Source organism: Trichosurus vulpecula, chromosome 4 (genome assembly GCF_011100635.1).
Source record: "Trichosurus vulpecula isolate mTriVul1 chromosome 4, mTriVul1.pri, whole genome shotgun sequence".
Classification (NCBI taxonomy): domain Eukaryota; kingdom Metazoa; phylum Chordata; class Mammalia; order Diprotodontia; family Phalangeridae; genus Trichosurus; species Trichosurus vulpecula.
The window spans coordinates 68,075,822-68,089,010 of record NC_050576.1 but is presented as its reverse complement, the minus strand read 5'-3'; the positions used below and the strand labels follow the sequence as shown (position 1 = coordinate 68,089,010).

The window sequence follows — 13,189 nt, the reverse complement described above, 5'->3', positions numbered from 1 at the left end:
GTAAAATGTAGGGAGTTAACTAAATGGTTTTAGTCCCTCTAAAAATCAATCAGTCAAGAGGTATTTATTAAGCACCTATGATTCCGAGAGACAACATGGCATAGTAGATAGAAAGCTGGCCTTGGAGTCAGGAAGACCTTGTGGTTCAATATCCTCCCCTGATACTTATTAGCTTGTGAAAGTCATTTACCCTCTCATTGCCCCAGGCAATAATACTTTAAATACTTTAAAAACTGCAGAAAAGATACTCCTCACCAGGGACTGCCTACACCAGGGGTAGAGAATCTGAGGCCTCCAGGCCACCGCCTGGATGAAATCCAATTTAAAAAAAAAAAACCATGATCCTATAAACAAAACCTACTTCTGAGCATAACTCTCTTGTTTCTGTCGATGGTAACATCATCTTCAGCCCACCAAAAACAGACTACTAAAATCTTCAAAATCATCTTTTACTCTTCCCTCTTCCTTATCACCCACATCCCTTCTTGACTCTACTTCTGTCACCTCTCTCACATCAGGCCCATCCTTTCCACGCCTACTGTTACCATACGAACTTGGGCCTTCATGACTCCTATCTGAACTATTGTTGAGAACTTCCTCCTTGGTGCCCTTGCCTCTCAGGGTCTCCCAACTCCATTCCACCCTTCATGCTGTTCATGCTCTTTATGCATGTCTTACCATGCCTCACATTTCTCATGGTACTTTGTTTTGATCTCTCCTATGCAGCATTTATTTCATTGTCTCATAGTTATCTGTATACATGTTTCTCTCCATTATTATAAGCTCTTTAAGGGTAAGAACTGTGTGGTAGGAATAACATTTGTTTTGCTTGAACTGATTTAGTTTCCTTTCAAGGAAATGAAGAGGCTATTCTAGGGATTTGGTTGGCTTTGAAAACTAGGGATTGAACTTCCTTGTTGCCTGAGGCATAAAAATCCAGCCTACAAGGATTAGTATTACTAAGGTTTGATGAAATTCTCAGTTTCCTGGGAGAAGGACCTCTTTCTGACCCAGAATTGCTGCCTTCATCAATACAGAGGTAAAGGTTACAGTATCAATTCTTAGTAAATAATATCCTTTTAATCCTATTTCAAGTATTACTTTTACTGAATTTTCTGGACTATACATAATTCATTACATTTCAGTCCTGGGCTTCCATCTCTGACACTGGGCTGGCTTCAGTTCCCTCTTGTTTCTACATCTGACTCTCCTAGACTTTACTACTATTGACTCAGCTATCTTCTCGCACGGGAACTTCCCTCAAGATCCCCTAGGGCCCTCTCACCCTGGAAAATCTTTGCAGCATGTCAACCCCCCAACTCCCATTGACGAGTTCCAACCAGGGCCCTCTATTTTATGAATTGGTCCAGGTTGGCCATGCTTCATTCCCCTTCGAGCTCTGCATCTGACCCTATAGCCTTCAACATCATGCCTTCTCAGGGCTAGATTTTCTCCCCTCCTGAGAGAACCTCCTTTTATGTTTTCTCCTCCCCCAGTAGAATGTAAGCTGCTTACAACAGGACCTATCCTTCTTTTTGCTTGTTTTTTTCTTTTGTATTCCCAAACAGTTATAGTGCCTGGCACATAATAAGAGCCTAATAGATGCTATGTAGCCTGCTTTACCTTGCCCAGACTCACCAGGAACAAACTGTGTCTCCTTTTATCACTGGGTCTCCAGTGCCTAGCTCATAGTAGGTATATAATAAATGTTTGAAGAATTTAAGAGAAAAGAAAAGCATGTATTAATCAAACATCTAGCACTGGTAGACAGTCAATACAGAGAAGGATCTTATTCTTGCAAATCGAAACTGAAACAGAAAGGTGTTTCTTATGCAAAACTTTTTAAAAAAAACATTTTGAATTTATCTGCTTTAGATGTCTTATGGAATTTACATAAATTACAATCTCAAATTCTATATTTCATATCTATCTACAGTAAGAAATAAAGAGGCAGTTGTATACTGGGAAAGAATATCAGTATAAGAAAAAGATTGCATGCAAGCCAGATGGAGCTCTCAGCATGTAAACTATTTTTATCACTTGTGTGTGTGGTTCCCCAAACAACCTGACTCATACCTATGCTTTTTCTTGCTCATCCTTGTCATACAGAAACGTGTGTGTGTTTGTGTGTGTATGTTTGTGTGTGTGTGTGTGTGTGTGTGCCCCCACCCAGGCTCGCATATTAAAGGGATAGAGGGGGAAAGGAGTGTCTGTGTGGACAGAAAGACAAAGAAATGGAAAAGAAAGACAGCTGATAGTAGAAGTGGTTATAATATTATTCACTTATAATTCAACTGGCATTTATCAAATTCCTATGTGCAGCATAATGTGATGGGCACTGGAGAAGATACAAAGAAAATCTCACACTGTATATCCCCACTGTCAAGCAGTATTTTCAAATACACATATAAATACCTCATTGATGCTGCACATTTTGGAGAGGTGAATAGAGAAAGATGGATACCAAGGCCAGGAAGTAAAGAGAGAAAATAGAGTGAGAGAGCAAAAGCAAAGGGGAAAGAGGTAATTAAAAATTAACCATCAAAAAAAAAAAAAACTTTAAACACATCTTGATGGAAATCTAGCCAAAACTTCCCTGCCTTAGTAAAACAAACATACTTTCTCCTGTTGAAGACTCAAAGTCATTTCTCTTAATAGCCATGGCTATACCATGTTTTCACAAAGTAATGCCCTTAAGAGTTCCATTAATTTGTACACGGATGCATCCTAAATGCTCCCTCCTCCCTCCTCCCATTTGGCCATGCCTGTCCTGCTCAGTCTGATTCTCCTTGTCCTTGTCAGATAGACCTGCTTCTCTCGATCACTTCCTGTTTATGCTCTTTCCTCTTTACTTCTCCTCCTTTTATCCCTCCCTCTCTCTTTTTGCTTCTTCTGCTCCAAGCTTATCAGCTTTGGCACTGCCTGAGCTTGGCTTTTGTAACTACTGCCAAGTATAAGCAAGGGCTTCTTTATTCTATCCAGTGAATCAACTCACTATATTGGGTCTTTTTTAAAACCCTCATGTCTACTTCATTTCACTAAAGTTCACACCTAAAGAGTTCACCATATTCATGGCTTTTCTAGACAACTAGTCCAAGTGTGTGGCTGCTCTACGCTCTATACATAATGGGCTCTATGGCTAAGAAGTGGGCAAGTCAATACACATTTATTAAGCATTCATGATGTGCAAAGCACTATGCTAAGTGCTAGAAATATGACTATGAAAAACTACAGAACCTGCTATGAAAGGATTTACAATCAAATAGGGGGTTGGAAAATACAATTTATACACTAGTGAGCAGAACATGAGGTGACAGTACAAAGCAGATACTGAGACAAAGACCAGTGGTTTCCAAAACGGGGGCCACCTGGGAAGCCATAGTATGATTCCCAATTTGGATAGGGCAGGAAGATGGGCTGCATCCCATCCTGCCAAGGTAGCCAATCACAGAGATTGTTTCCAACACAACCATACTTACCCTTCACACTCTACTCCCTCCCTCCAAATGGGTAAGTCCCCAACCTTCCTTCCTTCTGAGCCAGATCCAAATGTCAGTCTCTCCAGAGAATTACAACCTAACTCATGACACAAGCAGCTGCCCATCAGTAAAATCCTCCAATTCTCCACCCTTGGCATAAGTAGTAGGAAAAAAATTCTTGATAGAGGTATATGATCAAAAAAAAGTTTGAGGATCATAGTTCTGGGGAATGTTGACAAGGGAGAGAACACATTCAAAGAACCTGGGAAAATTTCATTGAGGAAACAGCACCCAAGTTAAGTCACAAGGAAAGAGAAGGATGTCCACAGGTAGAAAAAACGAGGGCATGCATCGCAGGCCCAGAGTATACTTTGTATGAGTACAGAGGTGGGTGGGAGATAGTAATACAAGCACTGCAATGGACAGTGTGTCCATGGGGCTCAGGAAACTAGGCTGGAAAGGTTGGTTGTAATCAGAAAAGAGAGCCCTGAATGTTTACCAAATAATTTTCCTTAAATATGACTATATGACTCCCCTACTCAATCAACTCTAGGGGCTCCCTATTACCTCTAAGATCAAACATAAACTCCTCTGTTTAGCTTCTAAATCCCTTCACAGTCTAGCCCCAATCCATCTTTCCAGCCACACTAGACATTACTCCCTCTCCTGCACTCTGTGATCCCATCAAATATGCCATACCCCATGCCCAAGTGTATTCTCTCCTCATCCCCACAGAATTCCTCTCTTCACCGCTCAAGCAACAACTTCCATATGAAGACTTTCCTGTGCTCCTATCCACCCATTGAACATTATTGCTCAACTCCTGCCCCTCAAACTGCTGGCCTCCTCCTGACTGTTGTCTCAGACCAGTTTCTCAGAGTTATATAGGCTAACCTCCACCCAAGCAGCTGCACAGACAAAACTCCACCAACACCAGCATCCCGCACCCTGCACTTAATTTCTATGGCTGGTGCCCCAGAGTAAGTTGCTACCCTGCCTCTCCTTTTTCTTTCTGAATGGGACAGAGGACTTTGCATAGAATGAACGAGCACCAGCAGATTGCTTCCTTCACTGCTGATTTCATCATGTGACCTTTCTCCCCAAAAACCACCCCTTCTGAACATGCCAACTTTGAGCATCATACTCCTAACACATCTAAGTTCACAACTTTTGTATCATCCTCAACCCCTCACCCTCCCATCCCATATCTGGTGCCATATATTGTCTTCTCTACTTCCACCAATCTCTCACATCCATTACCTCCTCTCTGTTCACATAGCCACCATCCTGGTCCAGGCCCTCATCATCTCTCATCCAGACTACTGCAACAGCTTCCTAATTGTTCTCCCCATATTGCTTTTCCGCACTAGAATCCACTCTCCACACAGCTGCACAAGGCTGACCCCATCACCTCCCTACTCATTAAACTCTGAAGACTGCCTATGGGCTCTGAGATGTAATAATAATCACATCAAGAACAACAACAAATAGCTAGAATTCACAGAGCGCTCTGAGGTTTGCAAACTGCTTTACAATCATCTCGTTTCATCCCACAGGCGCAGAAGGGAGATGATATTTTTGCCCCTAATATGTAGTGGAGTTTGTGGGATGTGAAGTGATCTGCCCAGTCACACAGCTGCTGAGCATCTGAGGTTCGATCTGTACCCAAGCCTTCTTGACTATAGGCCCAAACCCCTTTCCGCTCTCCTACCTAGCTGCCCAATTCATCCGTAACTAATCATTTTTATTGCATGTTTCTATTCACCAAACCCACTATCATCAACACCAACCTCCGTGGATCAAATGCCTCTGCAAGTCTGCTAAGTACAAGAACCCTGGAGACAGCACTACAAAGTTATAACAGGGACCGCGGACGTCTGTACTACAAGTGATACTGTCTGGTGGCACAAATTACTGCTGGGGAGAGAGAGGACGCAGAGGAATGGAAGCTGGCAAAAGAAGGCAGAACTACCATGTGACCCCCACAGACTTATATCCATGTTAGAATCCTTGCTAATAGTACAAATGGCAACTCATCCATGCCTTTCATTCTTTGTGATTTCTGCCAAAGTTTTTCCACAAGTCCTCCACACAAGATCTATCAGCAGGCATACGGAAAGCCATTTTCTAGGTCTTCATATCTTTTAAAGGTACTCAGGCTACTCAGGCACTCAGGCTACCCATCTGTTATCACTAAATCAAGCCACATGATCAAGCTTTTTCAATAAGATATTTCTTCAAAGAAATCTCTAATACCACCTCTTGCATACAGCTGATCAATGGTAATATGCTGCATCTTTATTTAAACCCTCCATAAATCTCTCCATTGCCCTTTTATTAACCTTGCAACTTTAATTACACAGAGATTATGCTGTTTCAAGATAGGTAAGTAGTTACCTAACTACCTTTCAAGCTTTTGCTCCAATGTGGGCATTCTAATTATCTAAATCAGGGCTGTCCGAAATGCGGCCTGAGGGCCACATGCAGCCCGCAGTATGATTTACGTGGCTGGCCTACAAGCATAAAAATTGATATAAATGCTTTAGTAAACAAAGCTGAGCTACCGCAGAGCTCTCACTAAAATGGCAAATCAAAATATACTGTCTATTGTTTCAATAAAAACCTAAGGTTGGACAGCCCTGATCTAAATTATGGAAATCTAGTTATCAAAATCTTGCCCTAGCTCAAGAACTTCCACCACCATGTAAGACCTTCATGATCCACAATGGCATTCCCTCTTTCTGGAATTCTTACACCTGGTCAATACAACACATTTTTTTGCACTTAATTCTATTATAATCATTTCATGTGTTATAGTTTAGTCTTCCAAGGTAGATTATGAATCCCATGCAAATGGAGACTGTGTATTCTTTTTGTTTTGCATTTCCTGAAACCTAGCCCATAGCACTGGATATCTAAAATTGTTACTCAAACATCAGCTGATTGAATTAGTTGGGAATGAATGAAAAATTAATCACTCAAAAGAGGATTTTTAACTATCACAAAATGTAAAGCACAATTCTCCAAAATATCTTCTAATACTATTCCCAGTGAATCAAATAATACAAATTACATATTTACAACATCACAGCATGATAATTTTCAATAAAACCTAAAATATATAAAAGTGTTCCTATTCTTTGGACAGCTAAAGAAGGGAAGAATGGATTAATCATTTATCCACTGCCTACTACCTGCCAAGCACTGTAATAAGTGTTTTACAAATATTATATCATTCCAGCTTCATGATGACCCAGAGAGACTGGTGCTATTATTATTCCCATTTTACAGCTGAGGAAACTGAGGCCAAAATAGGCAAAGTGACTTGCCCAGGGTCATATAACTAGTAAGTATCTATGGTCAAATTTGAACTCAGCTCTCCTTGGCTCCAGGCCCAACAATCTATTCACCAAAATTCCTAGCTGCCAATGTAAGCCATTGTACTGTACTGTACTGTACTGCAAGTATTGTACAATGAAGTCCTAAAAAATTTAAGTGCTGTCTTAGATAGGGCCAACAAATATTTTTCATGAAACCTTAGGGCATATTTTTCATATTACTTTACATTAATACATGTTAACCCTTAGGGGAAAAAAAGACTAAGTCCTCTTCAACAAGATCTAATTCTAATATGTAAAATTAGCCCAATTTGTAGTAAAAGGACAACAGAAAAAAGCAGGGATCAGCACCTACATCTTAGACCAGCTGCTGATCTCACAAGCTATCCAGGAACAGGGCTGGTTTCAGGGAGAAGAGAAGAACCAAAATGGAAGCTGTCTCCCCTAAGTAGGGTACTTGGGGAATACAAACATTAAATTCACAGTCTGTTCCCAACTTATGTTTTTCTGAAGTTTACACACCTGTTCTTATGCACTAGCAGTAAAGTACCTGTATTAGAAGGATCCAACACTAACTGGAGAGAAGGCCTGTTTGCTTGGTTGGCTGAAACATCAGTAAACGAATGATCAGAAATTTCAGTCGAGCTTTCACAATCAAGAAGATGATTTTGACCTTTTTCAGAATCCCTCAGAATCTCTTCCATTGCCTTCTCCAACTGTTCATCTCCATTGGAGACTATCTATAAGTTAAAAAAAAGCAACAAAATTTGAACTTGCCTACAGACTTAGAGTTATATTATATAAATATAAAATTCAATATGTTTGTTGATTAATGCTTTCTACATGCAAGAAACAAATCAAAACATGCTGTAGCTCAACACAAATAAATTAAGCAATCATATATCACAAAGAGCATACAAACTATACCTAATTTGACATAAATCTCACCTCAAACATTTTTTTAAAAAAAGATAAATGAGAGGATGCTGATTCTCTTGTGGTTTTGCCATGAAATTATAGGGATACAATTTCCTCTTCCTACTGTATTTAAAGTGATTCCATTTACAAAAACTGAATATATACAGTTTAAAGAACAAAACTATCCCATAATTTTTGTATGAAACAGAGAAAGAAAAAAATGCAATGAAGTTCAAGTAAATACTGTCATTTGTGACTATCTTCAAAACTTACTCTTCATGAAAATCTTATCTCATACTAACGATGGTTTAACTTAATAAGGAAAGCTCTTGATGTTCTATTGATTTCTTAAATGACTTGACTGAGGTAATTTTAAACCCTATATATAAGTTATAAAAAACAGCATCTAATTATGCAGTTAAGATTATAATATGTACAACATGTACTCAGCAAAGGCATACCTTACAAATAAACTAACCAACCTTGTTTTTCAGGAACAACTTTTTGTTGTTATTTTAGACCTTTGATTCCAATGTAGGAACTCCCTCTACCAACTGACAGATCCTCCAAGACAGAGAGGTAAATTGCCTGTAATTTCCAGCCTCAGAGAGTTGCCTGAGGCACTGAGAGGCTAAATTAATTACCCATGTTAACATAGATAGTATATGGAATAGGTAGGACAAGGCCAGTCCATTATACCTCACTACCTTCTGATAATACTGACAATATGGAATAACCAAATTCCTTTATGAAAATATCCTTCTGATATCATTTGGCCAATATAGCCTTGTTCTACCTCACTCCCATCACTATGTTTCATCCAGACACGCTTTCAGAGAAATAATGACACAAGGCAGAGTATGTGCCTGTACAATTAAAATTAGTAGAAGATGCATCAAAATCACTACCAAAATATTAAATCATTATATTTTCATTAAATTAATAAAGTATTATTCCTTTGAAGGTAAAAAAAATCAATATTTAATAACTTTCACCTGCTTTCCATTCAAAGGTTCTATTTTCATTCCAAATGTCTGCCTGACTTGCTCCTAAAGCTTTCACAACTCTATCATCTGAATCAAAGGAACATAACTCAAGAATGAATTTAAAAAGTACCACTGAAACTTTTTACTCCTACAACATTTTTCAACACATTCAAGGCACTCAAATCACTTTTTAATCTCAATTTCTAGACATCAGTCAGTCAACAAGCATTTACTAAGCGAAATGTGGTCGAATTATTACATTGCTCTCATGTATCTAAACACTTGAATTGTTACTACTGTGTTACTTTTTGCCACTGAAAACGCACAAGAAACAGAATAATCTCCATACGAATACTCTCAGATGCTAAAAATACTACCAAATATGCACATACAAATCACAGCAACTGTAACAGGACCAACATACCAAAAGGTTCGCCTGAGATACAATATAAAAACCAAAAAGAAAGCAAATTCCCACTAAACCAAAAGTAAAACACACACTCTACTTGATTACTTGCTCAGTATTTGTGAACTATGAACAGAGACTGACAGCATAAATGAACAGAAACATGGGAAATCCAATAACCCCCTTTGGAGTCAACTAAGTAAAAGTTTCAACTCTTTCCCCATGCATCTCACCATCTGCAGCTGTTATTTAGCAGTTCAAAATCCAAAAGGCAAAAAAGATAACCTGGTAAAAAAAAATCGGCTTTGGGGTAAATAAATGTTAACTGGAGTCTTCTGAACACATCAACAGTTAAGGAAGGAAAATTTGATTCCATGTATTTACTTAGAACCCATTCAGATGTTAAAAACATAAAATAAATCAATGTAAGCCATTTAAGGGAAAGAAAATATACCTTTAGTTGAGGCTTTTCATCATCTTTTGTAGAGGAATCATCTGCTTGCTGAGGTACCAAAACAAATTCTTCACTGTTCAGTGTGGTCACAGAATCAGATGACCCACTAATCTTCTGTAAGGAAGCTCTAACCTCCATTTCAGGACTGCAGAATTCTCTTGCCACATTCACCTAGCCAAAACTACAAAGAGAAAAAAAAAACTGCCAGTTAAAACATTTAAAAAGTGTTTTAAATAACCCTTAGTCATTAAAGCAAAAAACCTTTTATATAAACAGGAATCCTGCTGGCTAGATAATTAACTTGAGGCAACCCAGACTGCCTGTTCAAATTGAGCTATGTACAAAGGAAATGTATCCTTTTCACCCTGAGTCTCCAGACTGTCAGAATCATATTGTTTCCTGAAAAACAACACAAACCCCACCCAAATGCAAATTAAACAGACTGTACAAATATTTCAATCTCACTAAACTTCCAGTAGAAATATTGGTCTTCCCTTTTAATAACAGGTAAAAGGGAATAAGTGGCGGGGAGGGAGAAAGATCAGAATCAAGAAAAAAAAATCCCTGAAAGAATTTTATTAACTGAATCTAGATGTTTCAGATAACATTCCTCCTCTAGCACAAGTGTTTCTTGGGCCACAAAGTGATTTTTCTAGGTCAATGAAGTTTGTTGTTTTTTTTTTACTTAAGTTAAAATTACAACCACCTTAAGCCTTGTGTCTTTCCCAGATACTACACTAATTATATAAACAAACAAAAAGCTCTCAAATGATAATCATATAGGAAACCAAGTTTCAGTAATTGTGCATTTGGATGTGCAAAATGTACAGTATTTGTCAGGGAAGAAGCTCAAACCGCACAGTCTAGTAAGCCTGACATCCTTTTGCTGGAGGCAGGGGAAGAAGACAAGGATAGAATATAATCATCATTTCCTCTATACTTTTTTGTGTACCTTATTTGTATATCACTGTACCTCCTTCCCTTCCTTCCCCATCCCACCCCCACAAGAGCACTCTATCATGCAGATATATTGGCCTACCTATAGTTTCTTGAACATAATACTCTACCTCCTGTCTCCCTCTCTTTACGTTGAATGTCCACCATGCCTGCCATGCTCTGCCCCATCACCTCTGCCTCTTAGTTTTCCTGGCTTCTTCCATGAAGAATCAACTCAAAACCCACCTTCTACAGGAAGCTTCTTCTGGTTCCTCCAACTGTTAATGACCTTCCCTTTCAGATTACATTCAACGGTTCTGTATCTTATCTTCTATTTACCTAGTTATTTACATGTTTTCTTCATTACAATGTAATGCTCCTTGATGGAAGCGGTTATGTTTTGCTTTTCTTCATACGCCCAGCACTTAACACAGTGCCTGGCACATAGTAAACACTTAATAAATACTTGTTGATAGTCTAACTGGTATACTAAGGTAGCACCCAGCTGTTCTTGATGAATCTATATCCTGGGCACTTGAGTACTCAAACTTAACTGGCAGACATGACTGCTTAGCCATTGTCAGTATCTGTAAAAAGTAACAGAAACTACATGAGGTGCTTCAGGACTAGCGAAGGACAAGAGCTGTCCCAATTTTCAAAGAAGGCAAAAGCATGGAGTTTGCAAATTACAGACCATAAATCTGAAAAATTCTTGGTAAAATTCTAGAATGTATTATTAGAGGAATGATTAGTGATTATCTACAAAAGGAAGCAATTGCCAGAATGACATAAGCAAGATCTTGTAATGCTAGACCAATCTAGTTTTGTTCTTTAACAAAGTTTCTAAACCATTGTGTATAGGGAGGTAGGAAAGCAAAGAAGGAAGGGAAGAAGCGAAGGAGGGAAGGAAGAGAGGATCATGAAGAAGAAAAGAGGGAGCTTACAAGTATGGAGTCAGAAGGTACATAGAAGAGAGAAGTGCTTATGGTTGAGCAGGATAGGAGACAGTGACCAATGGTCAAAGTAAAATTCTATAGCAGTTGAAGAGGTACAAGGCAATATATTTCAAAAGACCTATGATTTTATTTATCATGCTTATGGCAGACAATCTTTGCATAACATACCAGAGCCTTTGCTTTGTTGGCAATAGCTTTCGTTCCACAGTCATCAATTTAAGCACGTATTATGTGCTAGACACTGTGCTAGGATTGAGACCCCGGCCATCACTTTCGTGATATGTCAAGACATTTGAATAGGGCTTTCACAAGGACATACAAGGGCTAGAAATGAAAATCAACTAAGAGAATATTTTCAAAAAATAAAAATCATAATTAAAAAGCCAAATATCTCAACAATCTACTTTTGATTGAATTGCTAAACTAATATGTATGTTTATGTAAATTTAATTCACCCATGTAATTTTTTTAAGAAGTCAACTGGATTATTAATCTATAGTTTATAAAAATTCAAAAAAGGTAAAGTATATCTTTGTCTATCAATCTATCTAGCTATTCCTCCAAAGGTTCAGGCATCTAAACTGGAAAACCTGCTAAGGTCCCTTTCTACCTCTAAAAAGCTATGGCACTATAACAAGTTTTTCAAACCCAGTTAATTCAGAAGAATCAAAATAGGGCCTGATTTCCATTCACTCAATTCAATGTGATCATTATTTACTGAGCCTACCAAAAGCTCAGCGCTGTGCTAACACTATTAATTTTCCTTTAAGTGTGATAGCCCTATTCTTATTTGTTGACCTAAAGACCAGTAAAGTGATAAAGACTGATAACTCTAAATAAAAATTCATAGGGTTCTTTAACGTTCATTGTTGTCTGTGTCTATGGGGAGGAGACTCCATTTCAATGCATTATTAAGATGTGAGAAATGCATATCAAAGCACTACAAGTCTTGATTAAATTAATAACCATAAGATTGTACTACATGAACAGGTTAATCTGTATTTCTCCTGTTTATACTTTTCCCCCAGTGGCAAGTACAGTGCCCTACATCTACAGGACACTATATAAATGATTTTAACTACAAATGAATCAGACCTACACAAACCCTTGAGAGTTGGAGCATTAAGTTCCAACCAATTTTGTAAAATGAGCAAATATTTGAAATACTCAATGATAAACTAAATTAGAATTTCATTAGAATGGCTAAAATTGCAATTCTACATATTAGAAGGTAGGATGATATTCTTACAACATAACTAAACATATTCAAACACATAAAATCAGAGTATAAAATGTGAAGCTCCCTTCTGAGTCAAACAAAATGACATCAGCCTTCTTGCTTTCAGTTTACGTGGTGGATTCATATCCATTCATTTTCCAAGTAGCTCTTGAACCAAAATAGTAACCTAAATAGTAACCTAAAAACCTAAGTGTGAGTCAAAGTTTGGATACAGTAACAGCCCAGTTAGGAGGAAGTCTAGAAATGACTACAGCTGAACCATTACAAAAATGGAAAAAAGCACTACTATGGATAACAAAGAGAAAACTAGCAACAGTTTCAGAACACCGAGAAAAACAAATACCTTTGCCTTAGTATTTCTGAGGGAAAAATTCTAGCCAGAAAAATAAAACAGCATTTGGCTTTGAGACAGTTTCAGTCTTTAAAAGGGGGAATATTAACCCCCATTTGCCAAAGTCTCTTAGTATTTCTTCTCA

At 38.1% G+C, this 13,189-nt stretch overlaps 1 protein-coding gene across 2 annotated transcripts in view; it reads right to left on the bottom strand.

Annotated features, from left to right (window-relative positions):
• The window catches only part of RABGAP1L (RAB GTPase activating protein 1 like), a 680,962-nt gene that overhangs the window by 607,908 nt on the left and 59,865 nt on the right, over positions 1–13,189 (bottom strand). For both annotated transcript variants that reach the window (XM_036756235.1, XM_036756234.1), the window contains exons 2-3: positions 9,582–9,762; positions 7,368–7,557 (exon numbers count right to left, since the gene is read on the bottom strand). In XM_036756235.1, the coding sequence (XP_036612130.1) occupies positions 7,368–7,557; positions 9,582–9,719 (328 nt within the window). In that variant the 5' untranslated portion in view covers positions 9,720–9,762. The remainder of the gene's footprint in view (positions 1–7,367; positions 7,558–9,581; positions 9,763–13,189) is intronic.